At 43.1% G+C, this 13963-nt stretch overlaps 1 protein-coding gene across 10 annotated transcripts in view; it reads left to right on the top strand.

Annotated features, from left to right (window-relative positions):
• fcho2 (FCH and mu domain containing endocytic adaptor 2) overlaps window positions 1-13963 on the top strand; it is a 56257-nt gene that overhangs the window by 37647 nt on the left and 4647 nt on the right. For 2 of the 10 annotated variants that reach the window (XM_083930495.1, XM_083930489.1), the window contains 14 exons: window positions 1-102; window positions 2681-2705; window positions 3304-3348; window positions 3950-3989; window positions 4111-4196; window positions 6161-6244; window positions 7170-7649; window positions 8072-8187; window positions 8671-8800; window positions 8967-9050; window positions 9303-9362; window positions 9938-10049; window positions 11556-11711; window positions 12424-12556. The exon at window positions 1-102 is cut by the window's left edge and continues 72 nt beyond it. In XM_083930495.1, the coding sequence (XP_083786621.1) occupies window positions 1-102; window positions 2681-2705; window positions 3304-3348; window positions 3950-3989; window positions 4111-4196; window positions 6161-6244; window positions 7170-7649; window positions 8072-8187; window positions 8671-8800; window positions 8967-9050; window positions 9303-9362; window positions 9938-10049; window positions 11556-11711; window positions 12424-12556 (1653 nt within the window). The remainder of the gene's footprint in view (window positions 103-2680; window positions 2706-3303; window positions 3349-3949; window positions 3990-4110; window positions 4197-6160; window positions 6245-7169; window positions 7650-8071; window positions 8188-8670; window positions 8801-8966; window positions 9051-9302; window positions 9363-9937; window positions 10050-11555; window positions 11712-12423; window positions 12557-13963) is intronic. The other 8 variants (XM_083930492.1, XM_083930491.1, XM_083930493.1 and 5 more) reach the window with 8 other exon arrangements.

Below are 13963 nucleotides of genomic sequence, written 5' to 3'. Positions count from 1 at the left end.
ATCAAGCCCGTTCAGCCAAACAACGGCACGCATCAGAACCGAGCCACCATCGACGAGCTTAAAGCCTCCATTGGAAACATCATCCTGTCACCCTCGACCTCGGTATGGCTTCACGACACACTAAAAGACGCTCGAAAGGACACTCTAAAATGCCCAAACACAAACCTGTTGCAGGAGTCAAGTCTGCCTCTGCAACACTAGAGGGCAACAGGAGAATACCTAACCTCTGTGAGGGTAGATGGGAACGCCATTTAACCGTGCAATCCCTCGTGTAGATGCCGTTAGTCACTCTTTCTTGGGGCTTATTTTGTGTTCACTGGAAAGGCATATGCATTATATCTCATTTATTTCACATGTCAGATTGGCAGAGGCTACTGTTTGCGAACATTTCATAGTTTATCTTTACTTTTGAGTTCGGTTTCATGTCATGTTTGTTCTGTTTTTCAAGAAAAAATATCAAGCAGTCAGAAACAATCATTTATGAGTAATATCTGAGGAGTATCTGATGTTGTTGGCCTTTACTGCAGACTCACACACATGCACACCGGCATCCTTGTAGGAATGCTTTCAGCAGTGGCCAGCAGACTATACACACGCACACACACACACACACACACACACACACACACACACACTCTGTGATGTCTGATCTGCGACCTCAGTCATGGAGCCCTTCATTCAGCTCCTTCTCCCTCACCATCACTCAGTCTCTCTGAATCACTCTTCGCTGCTCTGTGAAAATAGCCGCTGCCATTAAATTTTAAAACCACTACTGCTCGTGTGCAAACATGCACCGTGTGTGCACTGAGCTGTTGTTGTTGTTAACGTTGTTGTGGAGCGGCTGAAAGGGCACGCTCAGTTTCGCAAAGGGGGTCTAGTGGGTTTCACCCGCCGCCCTCCCCGGCTGCGCATTAAACGAATGTCACGACATCTTCTTCACGGCTCTGGCTCTCTCTCTCTCTCTCTCTCTCTCTCTCTCTCTCTCTCTCTCTCTCTCTCTCTCTCTCTCTCTCTCAGCCTCTCCCTCCGCTTTGACCACTGTTTCTCCTCCCTGTTTGTCTTTTTACCTCTTTTTTCCTCTTTTCTTTTTCTTTTTTTTTGCTTTCACTCTTTGGTTTTATTGGAGCCCACTTGTTCTAGACAGGACTTTGTTGTGGTTATTTATGAATACTTTATGAGGTTAGATCTTCTTGTCTTTTTCCACCCTGAGAATTAATAATAAAGATAAGTTAAAAGTTTATAGGGGGTGTTTTTTGCAGGATGTTTTTCTAGTTGATGCACCACGATTCAGGAGGAAAGATGTTCCCTTTTAAACTTTTGACTTTGTTCGCTGCAGTTTGGTTTCAGTTGTTGTCGAGACTCAAACCCACAATCAAATTCCCATCCTAAAAGTACGAAGAAGAAAAAAAGGAGGCCGCTGTTTGCGTGCGTTCACTCTGATTTGCATTAAAATACCAGAATAGTAATGAGATTAGATTTGCCTTCCTCTCTGTCCGTTCAGATTTCTGTTTCACACCCTTTTCCTATTTCATATTTACCAAAAAGATCGGGATTAAAGTTAAAACATACATCCGAGGTAATGACGAACGTTGCATCATCTGGTGTGAATTATTGAGAGGTTTTCTTTTCTCTTTTTTCCCTCAGTGCTCATTTTTCTGTCTTTTTCATTTCTCCTCCTGTTTGGTTCCCCCTCTGCGGTGTTCCCTTTATTGAAATAGCAATGGAAGTCGTGTGTGTGTGGCCAGCAAGAGCCGTAATTGAACCCATTTGCCGCTTAGCGCCTGTGGGACTAAACCCTGGCCTCACAGCTCTACGGTGGTTAAACGCTTTTGCTATGTTCCTTAAACCCATTTTGTTTCTTTTTCTTCCTTTCTCCCCTGACGACCCCCCCCCCACTCACACACACACACAGACACACACCCACACACCCACACACCCACACACCCACACACACACACACACACACACACACACACACACACACACACACACACACACACACACACACACACACACACACACACACCACCACCACCACCACCTTTCTCCTTTTGCAAATAAATTCTTTATTGAAATTGACGCTCTAAGTTTCCATTGGGTTGGTGACCCTCGAACGCATCTCGCATATCTTGTGTTAGGCAGCATGACACGGCAAATTTATGTCCAGGGGGGGGGAAAAAAGGGCTCTATAAAGGAAGTTGGTGAAGTGTTGGGGCACGCTCTCTGTTGTCCCTGACCGATTGTCATATGGTCTTAGATGCACGGTTCTCTGCTGCTGAATATTTCACCCTAGGTTTAACGTCTGGTATGCGTGAGCCGAGAGTAGCCCTGTGATTTACTGTCTTTAACTCTGAAGTGGAAAATTCCCTTTGCCACTGGGAGTCATTCATAATATAGTTTTCAACCTTTGAAAGATTTTTTTTTTCTCTATTGTCATTGTATTTTATGTATTTTAAATTGTATATATTGTTACATTAAAACGATCCAAGACTTAGCGTTTCAAACTCTACGACATGTCAAAAGGACTGTGGAAGTTTGAGCCCCTCAAAATGCTTTGTTTCACGTTATTAAAAGCAGAATATTCATTTCAAATTGAGCAAACTTCGGGCGAGTAACCGTTAAAAAGTCACAGTGGATCGCATGCGTCTTTGATGAATTAACGTCTTGTTTTTGTTTTCAGGGACAGATGCGGAGGAACCAGTCCAGTGAGTATTTTCTCTGTCTGACCCTATGCTTCTGCGTGCTGCTGGATGACTGTGAAGGGGGTCGACTGTACGACTTCTCAACTGCATTTTTCTTGGCGCGAGTTGTTTTTAAAGAGGTTGCCTTTAAAAAAAGGAAAATCCAGAAACGTAGCCAAAACCAACATATTCCGAGAAAAAGTAAATAACTGCTCTTTTCTGTAAATGTGAGCTTGAGGGAGATTTCCCTCCCACGGTGGTACGAATGAGATTAATTGCTTAATTCGCTGTTTATATTTTGACATGTCAGAAATTATCTTTTCCATTCTGCAAACTTCCACAGCCTGTAGAAAGTTTGTGTGTTTGATTTCTTCCCCCAAGTGCTTAAGTAATTCTTTAAGAATATATATACTTACAGTTCACATTTCACGCTCCGTGAGATATTTATGCAGGTTTGAAAGAGCATTGAGTATTAATCCAAAAGGTCTTATTATGAGTTAAAAGTTTCACTGTGTTTGTAACTAAACGAGCACAAATATTCACATTCTGCAGCTGAAACACTGATAAAGATCAATATACACAAGGTCTTGCATTGATAGATGTATACTCTACATACGCTTAGGGATCACAGGAGTGTCCACGTTAAGCTCTAAGGCTCAGGGTCCTGGTGAGTATGTTTTCACTGCAGTAGTTACAACCCTGCCTTCCACTCTCCTCAAAAGATCTGCCACAGCCCTCAACCCTGTCCCCTGCAGCCGGCTGACACAAGCTAACACCGCTGACACCGCGTTCTCCCACTGCAAACTGTTATAAAGGATTTTACATAAATATCTGGGTCCTCTCAGTTGTATCCTGTTACCTGTGGTGCTTAAATGCTGCTTCAGTTTGCTCATATGGATCTCTGCAATGCATCGTAACACTTTAGAACGGGGCACAAAATAACAAAGCAATATCACTCCATCCCCTGTTGTAAAGTGTTACCGTCAAATAGGAAAACACGTTTAAAGTTAACCCTCTGCAGTATTTGAGTAAGATTTAAGGCAGAAATAAAAGAAATAAACCTAAATCTTACTGCAAATATACCTCTAACGACAGATGGTGGTTCTCATTTGTTCAGTTTATGTTTCGGGTTTAAGGTGTGATGTAGTTTAAACAGGACTTTTGGAACCTCTTCTGTTGGGTTTTTTACTTTCCTGTGTTCCTGTGAATGTGCTGTCATCGCTCTGCGCAGGTCTGTGGGTCTTTAGTTTGTTTTTCTCTCTCTGCAGGTGATGAGCTGGCGAAACCCAGAGTGCCAACACCATATGAGTATGTATAAAAGGGCTCATGACTGTCACCGTTTTCATCAAGTTTACAGCTTTTTTGTGCTGCTCTTTGCTTGAAAAGTTACTATAATTTTTGGCCTGACTCTCACTCTTTCCTCCGACAGACTGACCAACAATGACCTTCTCTCTCTGGACCCGTTCGGCCCGAGTCTCGCGGCAGCCTCCTCTTCTTCTGTGTCCTCATCGACAGGTGATCCCCTAAAGCCTCATTTTTTACGAGTATCTCTCAACAAAAATGCATAGCACCAATAACGTGTTATTACTAGTGGTAATCCTTAAGACTTCAGTCCTGGTTGATTTGACGACACCTGTGGTTACAGGCGGTAACAGTAAATGCAGCCTAGTTGACCAGTTACTTTGACAGATGTACAACAGGAGAACTGGTGTGTAATCTGTGCAGCTTCATCGAACAGCTCATTGTGGCTGCTTCTTCTCGTTACATCACTTCCTTGCAAAACATTTAAATGATCCGCTGCCCAAAAAATGCAGAGGAGACTGTTTTCGTAGAGGCATTTCGATGAACGGTCACCGATGTGATAAATGCACCTTTTATGACAGGAAAACGTGAAATTTAGAGACTAGTTTTCTAGTCACGGCTTGGAAATTGCCTCGAAATTGATAATCATGACCAAATATCCTGAAATTAATCTATATTGTCCTGGAAAATTGTATACGCAGTATATTTAGCCTCTCACTGGGATGGCCTAAGCTATGAAACCTCAAAGTGCGTTTACCTGAAGAAAAGCGTTATGCTCCCTTTTCATTTTGGCTCCCATGTCATCAATCTGCGGAGCGGAACTGACTTGTGGCGTTCTTTTCGGCATTGAGTCTATATTTTCCAGAGCTGCGAGCGCATTAAGTGTGTCAGCACTAGGCCAACCGGTAAATCATATGACCATTTGTGAGCGAGTTCTGCCCTTTATTTTCAAGAACAAAACTCCTGAAAAGGTCCATTGAAGAGGCAGGAAATGTTGTTTTTTTTTGTATTTGCATTAACTTAATTCAGCACCGACACGATGTAAACGACTGATATTGGTGAGGTAAAATTGCGCTGGATTATATTAGGCTATCTGAAATGAGCCCGTTAATGGCGGACTCCACCACTACCAACACAAACGACTATATAGAGGTAATAACAGAATGTAAATACATTGGATGGCTATCACAGGAAGAATGAAGACCATAGATAGTATTAAAAACAGGGTTTGATTTCACAAAAAATCTGAAAGCTTGTAACTTTATGGGGTTTTTACTCACACATATGAGCCAGTGATCCAGGCCTTTTTGCTCCCTTTGTTCCTTGATTGCATCTTCTTTCTATGCGTTTGTCGTTACCCCTTCTCCTTCTTTCTTTTTCTGAGCTACTCAGTTGGAAGGCTTTCCTCTCAGGGACCTGACCCCCGAGGTCAACAGAATATTCAACCTTAGGGAATTAATTCCCCGTTTGCAGTTTGTCTTTTTTAATCATTCCCCATCGTTTCTGTACTCCTCCTGTTGCATATAAATATCCCCGAAGCCTCTACAGTCGTACTTCTCCGAGAGACATCTGAGTGTTTGTTTAACTTTACTTTTGAGTGTTGACGGAGCGATTCTCAGGGCTTTACGTGCATGACACCAGTGTTTAAACAGAGTGACATTAGCGCTGACCCATTGCCTAGGCTAAGCGTAATCCACAGTTAATTGGCACCTAGCTGAGGTCAGAGGGTCGGCTATAAAGCCCCCTGGCACGTATGTTGTCAAACATTGTCTCGTTACTGTCAAAGGTCTCGGCTTAAAAGTCAAAAGAGCATCACACAGTGCCCCGATTAAGATACGGTGATGGGAATTGAGTCCCCCGCTTACAGCCTGTTAAATCTCTCTGTGTACAGTATTACCAACTCTGAATACACATATGTCACGTTAAATTCCAGTCTGTGAGGTGTCAAAACATTAAAAAACTCTCCCTGAACGAGGCAGTGATTGTACAAACATGTGAAATTGTTTTGTTTATCTCATCATATGTTGTATTTATCGATTTGTTTTGTACATTTTCATCTGTTTTTACATTTTCTTTTCAACTTTTCCTTTTGTTTTATTGCAATGTCATTGTCTGAGTTTAAATAACTTGTTGATGTTGTATTGGTTTTATTCATTTATTTGGACTTTTCTCGTTAGACCTTGCCTCTATCTTCCTTTCAATCCCTCCATCTCCACCTTTTCTGGTGAATGACTCAGACGTCTTTCTGCCAGAGGCCTCAGGTAAAACGCGTGTGCCCCGTTTAACACACAGCGATCGAAATCAAAACTTGCTTGAAGAATTATTTGTCCACTACTGTTTTCATGTATTTATGTTTTTTGTTTTTACCAAATGCATTAATGTGAACATGTGTGAGTTTGCATGTGTTTAACGCTTATTGTGAGCTACAGTAGATACACATATTAAATGAGTCAGTTTCCACGTTACAAGAAAAATATGTAGTAAATTAAAAGCCAGCAAATTAAGGTTTAATATAGTGTATAAATGTTTGAGACGGCCAAAGTCCATACTCATACTGGGTGTGAAACATCTAAAGGGGCTAAACAACATATTGCAAACACCTAGAAAAGACATAAACACTCATTCAGTACCACAGAAGTGTTTCATATTTGGTTGAATGCCAGTTAATCTGACTTCATACTCTGATAGATTCATTGGTTTACCCGAAGTGTTAGTTATTTTGGCTCCATGTACTGTACATTGTTAGACTGTAGTTAAGCGCCTCATTCACATTCCACCTCATGATACCTGTGTTAGTGTGTGAATGCAGGCACACGACTGTTATGTCACTTGATAAGCCAGCTTTGAACATTACCCACTCATTGAGAACTCATCAGTATCATGCGAAAGGGCTGTTTATCCCAGCTGGTTCAAATGGATCGCTCAGCGGTTCAGAAACCATTTAGTTATGTAAGGACAATACTGAGATATAACACCACTGTATGGTGAGACTCATTTAGGCCAGAAGGTCAGGTACAACTATGATACTTGTAGCCACTTTACATCCTTGTGTCTGCTACTCTGTTAACTGCTGAAGGGTCACTTGTAATTTGCGCGTGTGACTGAATGTCTGATTGGTTTACCGTCTTTTACCTACTTTACATGTGTCATGTTTACCGCCTCTGTCAATCACATCGGCCCCTTCAGCTGAGGCGGTGACACAGCGGGAGCGCTCTCCTCCCCTGGCCGAGAGCCGTCAACCCAAAGATCCCTGGGCCTCAACGGAAAACCCTTTCCAAGCACTCGAGCCCGTTCCAGCGAGGGCCCAGAGCGCCCCCATCACCCTGCCGAGCGAGCCAATTGACCCCATCAAAAGCCCGGCTGCCGCCAGCCCTCCAAAGAGCGTCGATGCCTTCTCCTCTGTGTCCTGGTCCCAGAGCCAGTGGATCGCCTTCAGTGATAATATCGCTCCAGCTCGCCGCCAGGGCCCAGGGTCGTCTGTAAAGGAGCTCCAGAGGCTCCAGTCGGGCTCCGGCAGGTCAAGTCGCTTCCTCTCTGATGACTCTGCCGACGCCTACTGCAGAGCAGCGGGAAGCAAAGAAGACATCAACTCCTGCTTCTCTGACGTCTTCTCTGGGATTACGGATAGTGCGATGGCAGCAGCTCCATCGAGCAAAATATTTAATGGTAACATTATTAGTGATGCTGGAGATGTGTCTTATGGCTGAGGTTTGGACTTTTTGTTCTGTATTTTGTTTTATTTGAACTGTATGGTTTCATATTGTTTGACATTTGCATCATTTTGAATGATTTCTGTTGTTTTTTCATTCTGTTTCTGACAGGATGCTTATCTAACTCACTGCCTGGTTTGCTACATGTTTGTCTATGAGTTTCTTTTTGTGAAATTAATTTTGGAGTGTGTTTTACTTGTTTCCTCTTTGATTTGTAAACATGTTTTTGCTATTATGGTTTTTGTACTAGAGGTCTTGATGCATGATTGTTTTGCATCTACTTCATTGAAGCACTGTGTTGACATGTTTGTTTGTGCCCGATGCCCATGCTGTTTACTGCCACTAACCAGTAACATTTTCATGTGTTCCTCTGTGTAGTGCCAGTACCGAACCGACCGACGACCCCGCTGACAGCTGGAGCCCTGGTGCCCCCGCCGCGGCCCTCCTCCAGGCCCAAACTACCAACAGGAAAACTCACAGGAATCAATGAGATTGTGAGTAATTTCAACATTCATAAAATTCACATTTCAACAAAATAACATTCTCCGTCTACCGGTCAATCTCCGTTCCTACCCTCACCTGTGGTCATGAAAGCTGGGTCATGACCGAGGTCGCGGGTACAAGCGGCTGAAATGGGTTTTCTCAGGAGGGTGGCTGGAGTCTCCCTTTTAGAGAGGGGGGGAATTTCAGCATCCGTGAGGAACTCGGAGTAGAGCCGCTGCTCCTTTGCGTTGAAAGGAGCCAGTTGAGGTGGTTCGGGCATCTAGTAAGGATGAACCCTGGGCGCCTCCCTAGGGAGGTGTTCCAGGCACGTCCAGCTGGGAGGAGGCCTCTGGAAAGGGAAGTTTGGGGTCCCCTGCTAAAGCTGCTGCCCCCGCAACCCGACTGAAGATGAGATGAGATGAGATGAGATGAGATGAGATGAGATGAACATTCTCTAATGGAATATAATCTTGTACTTGACTCCCTTCACGCAGGTACGGCCTTTCAGCCCACCCAAGATATCTAATGCCAGCCCTCCTCCTGCTGCACCACTCGCCCGGGCAGAGAGCTCCTCCTCCCTGTCCTCGAACGCTTCACTCAGCGCTGGCAACACCCCCACCGTCGGTAAGCCTCCTCTGTGTATAAAGAATCTCCTCCTTCTTGAAAACTACTTCTTCTCCTTTATTTTCAGCTCCTCACCAACTTGCCACATACCTTTTTTGTCTCTTCAACACAATGTGCTGTTTTCCTCTTCGCTCACTTCCTCCTTCCTTCACACCTCTCCCTACAGGAGCTGAGCACACCTTTGCTCTCCCCCTCTCCTCCCCAGAGCCAGAGCTGCTCTCCCTCTCTCCTTTCTTTCTACTAAGCCAAAGTGAGTCCCCCTTTCCAAACTCTCATTTTCCCTGAGAGACACTCCTCTCCGCGGTGCTTACAGTCATCATCTCCACTCTACTGTTTGTTCATCTCTGTGCAATCATATCAGCCTTGTCAGCTTAGGGCTCACCTGCCACAATCACACATTTAGGGCTTACAACTGTGCTCAGCGTCATCTCCCCTCACATTTGTGCTCTCTGGGTTTGTTTATCTCCTCCACTCTTCTCTGTGCCTTTAATGGGGCGTAAAGAGGATGATGTGTTCATAGCGAAGCTGCCTACCTTTGAGAAGCGGTGTGAAACGCCAGCAGGTATGGTTGAAGTTCATGCGAGAGGACTCTCCTCTGTGTTTTAACTAAAACTAACACCAGTCTGTTTGATGGGCTGGGTGGACAACTGGATTTTGTCCACTTGCCTTGCAGTGATTGCGTTTCTCTGTGTTGTGTGTTCTCCACATTCACCCTTTCAGCCCGTTTCTCACATTTGTGCGTTTGTATCTACAACATGAACTCCTAACATTATACAGATTTCATTGATAAATTAATGAAATAATGAATGATTTGAATGGTTCATATTTTGTTGACTTTAGTTTTAATGCGGTGTCTGATGTCACTGTGTCTGTCTAATAGCACTTAATTTGAACTAAAGCAGCTGTAGCACGATTCACTATAAAAACAAACCTTATTTTAACTTATTCAAACACAACATAACAAACTGATTTGCAATGTATGAATGCCTGACATCATGAAATGCAAAAATACAAATATTCTAAACGGTATGATGCATCTTTGCATGATTAAACCTTCCTAATTCTGATGTGAGCTTTGGACCCCTGATGTGCAGCTGAGTCAACAGACCTCAAACTCTGTGCCTTTCTCGTTCTCAGGGACGTCTCGCGGTCCCAGCCCTGTGACCCTGGGCTCCCAAGATGCTTTGCCCATTGCCGTGGCCTTCACAGAATCGGTTAATGCTTACTTCAAAGGAGCTGATCCCACTAAGTGAGTCTCACATGACCTCCTGCTGCTCAAAGGCCCCCGACATGGACCTGCACGCATACACATTTTTGTCCGTATTTGAACTTCAACTACAACACATATGACGTTATGAGTCACACAGTTGATGGTGTTGTACTGCATGGTCCCTAGCCGAATGTGCACTGCGCTCAGACACTTTGGTTGTGCGTCTGCCTCCCTCTCCCTCTCCATGTGTGGAATGTTTTGCGTTAGTCTGACACCATTCTTTCAGAGTGGATAACCTACACGGGGCAGATTATAGTCTGGGGCAGAGAAAACATACAGCCTTTTATTGGTTAACTGCTGTTAAATTGCTGCTGTGCAAAAGGCTTATTTTTGCTGGGATTAGTGAATGGAACATTTCATAAGCAATGCGGCGGAGACACAGTGCGAGGTTGAGACCTGCTGTGACCACCACAGCCTCCACCGATCATAACAGAAGGAAGACTCGTCTTGCCCCTGAACTATAAATGTATATGAGATCCCAATAGATTCCAAACTAGAGCTGCAACCATTAGGTGACTTAGTTGATTGATAAAATGAATCAGCAACTACCGGTATTTTGATAATCAGTTGTTTTTTTAGTACATTTTCATGCAAAAACAGCAGAAAATTATGTTTTTTTTAATCATATTAAACTGAAGATATAAAGGGTTTTGACTGGCAAAACAACATTTAAAGAAATTACTTTGGACTTTGAGGAACTGAGATGCACATTTTCCCTTTCTTCTGACGTTTTATAGACCAAATGGTTTATCGATTAATCTAGAAAATAATCAGCAAATGAATCGATAATGGAAATAATCATTAGTTGTCGCACTTATACACACGTGTATTAAGAGAAGTGAAATGGAAACCTCTTACACCTGGGACCTAAAGCTGATGTGTTCAATATCTACTGTAAAGGGGGCCACATTAAAACCTTTTAAATATAATTTTTTGTGACTTTTTTAATTTATTAGATAGACAGCTGGAGGTTGACAGGAAATGGGAGAGACAGGGAGACATGCGGTAAAGTGCTGCAGGTTGGCTGATGTGGCGAGCATTTAGCATCTGTATACGGGGCGCCTGCTCTAACCCCTGAGCCACTCGGCGCCCTATACTGTATAATTTTAATATAACAAATGGATTAGTAGGCTTAAGTATGATCTATAATTAGGCAAATATGTCAAATGTAGGTTTTGTACTCAGTCATAGTGGTGAAATATAAGTTTAATTGTAATTGTGTTACTCGACAAATGGTTCAAGTCTTTTTTCAAGCAAAACCGGCAAACGGTCTCTGGTTCCAGCTTCTCAACTGTACTGATTTTATACTTCTCTCTATTGTTTATCATTACTTATTGGCTTAGTGACCTGAAGATGCCAACTTAGTGGCTGAGAAATTGTCAAACGTGATAACCTATTATAACCTGACAATTATCGAATCATTGGAGAAATGAATGATACGATCTAAAACATAATTCTCATTCATGTGGCGACTACATTCCACAGGTGCATTGTGAAGATCACAGGAGACATGACCTTGTCGTTCCCCATGGGCATCATCAAGGTGTTCACCTCCAACCCCTCCCCGGCCGTGCTCACCTTCAAACTGAAGAACACCAGCAGGTTGGAGCAGATCCTACCCAACCAGCAGCTCCTGTACAGGTGAGCTGTGCAGAAAAGTTGGTCACTAAAATACAAACGGGCCGGTTTGCAAGTGAAGCTGATGACTTGATAACCTGTCAGAGTCGTCGTTGAGTGAAATAGGGATTTGGACGAAGAGAGGAAATGTAGTCTGCGTCAGCGAGAGGAAATTCAATTAGTAATCTGACATAAACCTATCATTAAGCTGTCAGGGAAGTATTTTCCAGCAGAGGTTTAACAGCCAGGTTCTCAACGGCCCATGTCTCTTCTGAAATACTTCACACCCTGAAATGGCAAAGAACGGCAAACTTCATACAACAGCTGCTTCATTTAACACGCATTATTACTTCTCACCTCTTTAGTCTCAGTCAAAGGGTGTTTAATGTATATTTTACCTCACATGCAGAGTGAATTTCAACATGCCACTAACAACTAATGGATCTATTTGAAAACTGTGACTTTTAGGTCTTAAGTGAGGAGCTCTTATCCTTTCTTAAAAAGTAAAGAAAAATGACATCTTTAATGTTTCTTGCTCCTCTTCCTCTCAGTTATGGTTGGAATCAAATGGAATTCATGATTTAGTAGTTGGTTGGATGTAACAGGCTCATTTTTTCCAAGCTATTGGAGATTTGCACATAAAGCCTCAAATTATTCTGTGTGCGTGTGCGTGCGTCGAGTGTGTATGCGTGAGTGCTTGTTTGTATTTCTGACTTTGTCTTTTTATCTTATCTAGTGATCCTTCCCAAAGTGACTCAAATTCCAAGGACTTCTGGTTCAACATGCAAGCGCTGACGTCCTACCTCAGAAAAGCCTCCGATCAGAACCCCACAGCTTCCTACTATAATGTGGACATCCTAAAATACCAGGTCAGTCAGACAACGTCGATCCTAGAACATAATCCAGATAAAATAGCTGTGGTCAGCACTTTGCGCTCCGAACCAAGTCTGAGAAAGGAGTGAAACAGAAGTTGAGGGTAAAGGAGCGAGCCGGGAGGAAATACGGGCAGTGCAGAATGTATTTTTAATGTGAAATATTTTGATAGCCATGTCCCAGAGAGAAATTATATCACAGTATTTTCATTGTATTTGACGATCCAGCCTTAAGCAGCCTCATTCATTCATTCATTCATCTTCAACCGCTTATCCCGGGGTCGGGGTCGTGGGGGGCTGGAGCCGATCCCAGCTGACATCGGGCGTGAGGCGGGGTACACCCTGGACAGAACGCCAGTTTATCACAGGGCACATAGAGACAAACAGAGGCAGACAACCATTCACACCTACGGGTGATTTAGAGTCATCAATGAACCGAACACCTGCACGTCTTTGGACTGTGGGAGGAAACCGGAGAACCCGGAGAAAACCCACACAGACACGCAGCCTCACTTTATAATATTCAAAAGCTCTTACCTTGTTGTCTGTGCCTGCCACAGCCTCACACACTTTTTGGACCAGTTAGCAATTTAATTAATTTGTGGTCACTAACTGGCTTTATAATTGAATTTTACTACTCTAAAACCATGTTATGGTTTAAACCTCAGCTATATACTGTAGGCTTGGCCCTTAAAATCCTGCAGCCTCACACGCATCATGCCACCGCTCGATGACATCATCTTTCAAACAAAACCCGAAAAAGCTTGTTTTACAGCTTCAAACGGGCTTATTTACATTATTACATTAGGTTATATTTTATGTCCCCGAGCATAAAAAAGTATATTGGGAAAGCTCGACCAATAAAATACAAGCTGTCAGCACCACACACAGAATACGTGAGAAAAAAGAGCATAATAATACTGCACACTCATATTTTGATTGTGAAGCATTGTGACGATTAGGTGGAATCAGATAGTTGTGATTGTTTGCCTGTGAAACTTAAAGGAAGAATATTTTTCTGTGATTGTGTGTATGAGTGTGTGACACTTGTCACTTTTTTTGTGCAAAAGCTTTTTTGAAAACTCACTTTTTCAGTGCTTGTGCACGTTCGGATATCTAGGGTGCCCACCGACCCACAAACTGTGAAATAAGGCACCCCAGTCAATGAATGATTGATTTTAGCGTGATTAATAATGCTATAATTTTCAGCCATTTTCAGTAGGGGTTAACTATTTTGTTAAGTTATTTTTAAGTTGTTTTGGGTGGCTCACCTCACAAACCACTGTCCACCGCTGCCCTGCCACCCCATAATCGGGCCCCGCTGAGTTCTAGTTTACGTGTAATGGATTCCAATATCTAGGAATATAATTAAATATGAGCACATCGAGATGCAAAACAAACAAT

The sequence above is a fragment of the Echiichthys vipera genome (assembly GCF_963691815.1).
Source record: "Echiichthys vipera genome assembly, chromosome: 16".
NCBI lineage: Eukaryota > Metazoa > Chordata > Actinopteri > Perciformes > Trachinidae > Echiichthys > Echiichthys vipera.
The sequence above is the reverse complement of the archived record's forward strand: the minus strand, read 5'-3'. Positions and strand labels throughout refer to the sequence as shown.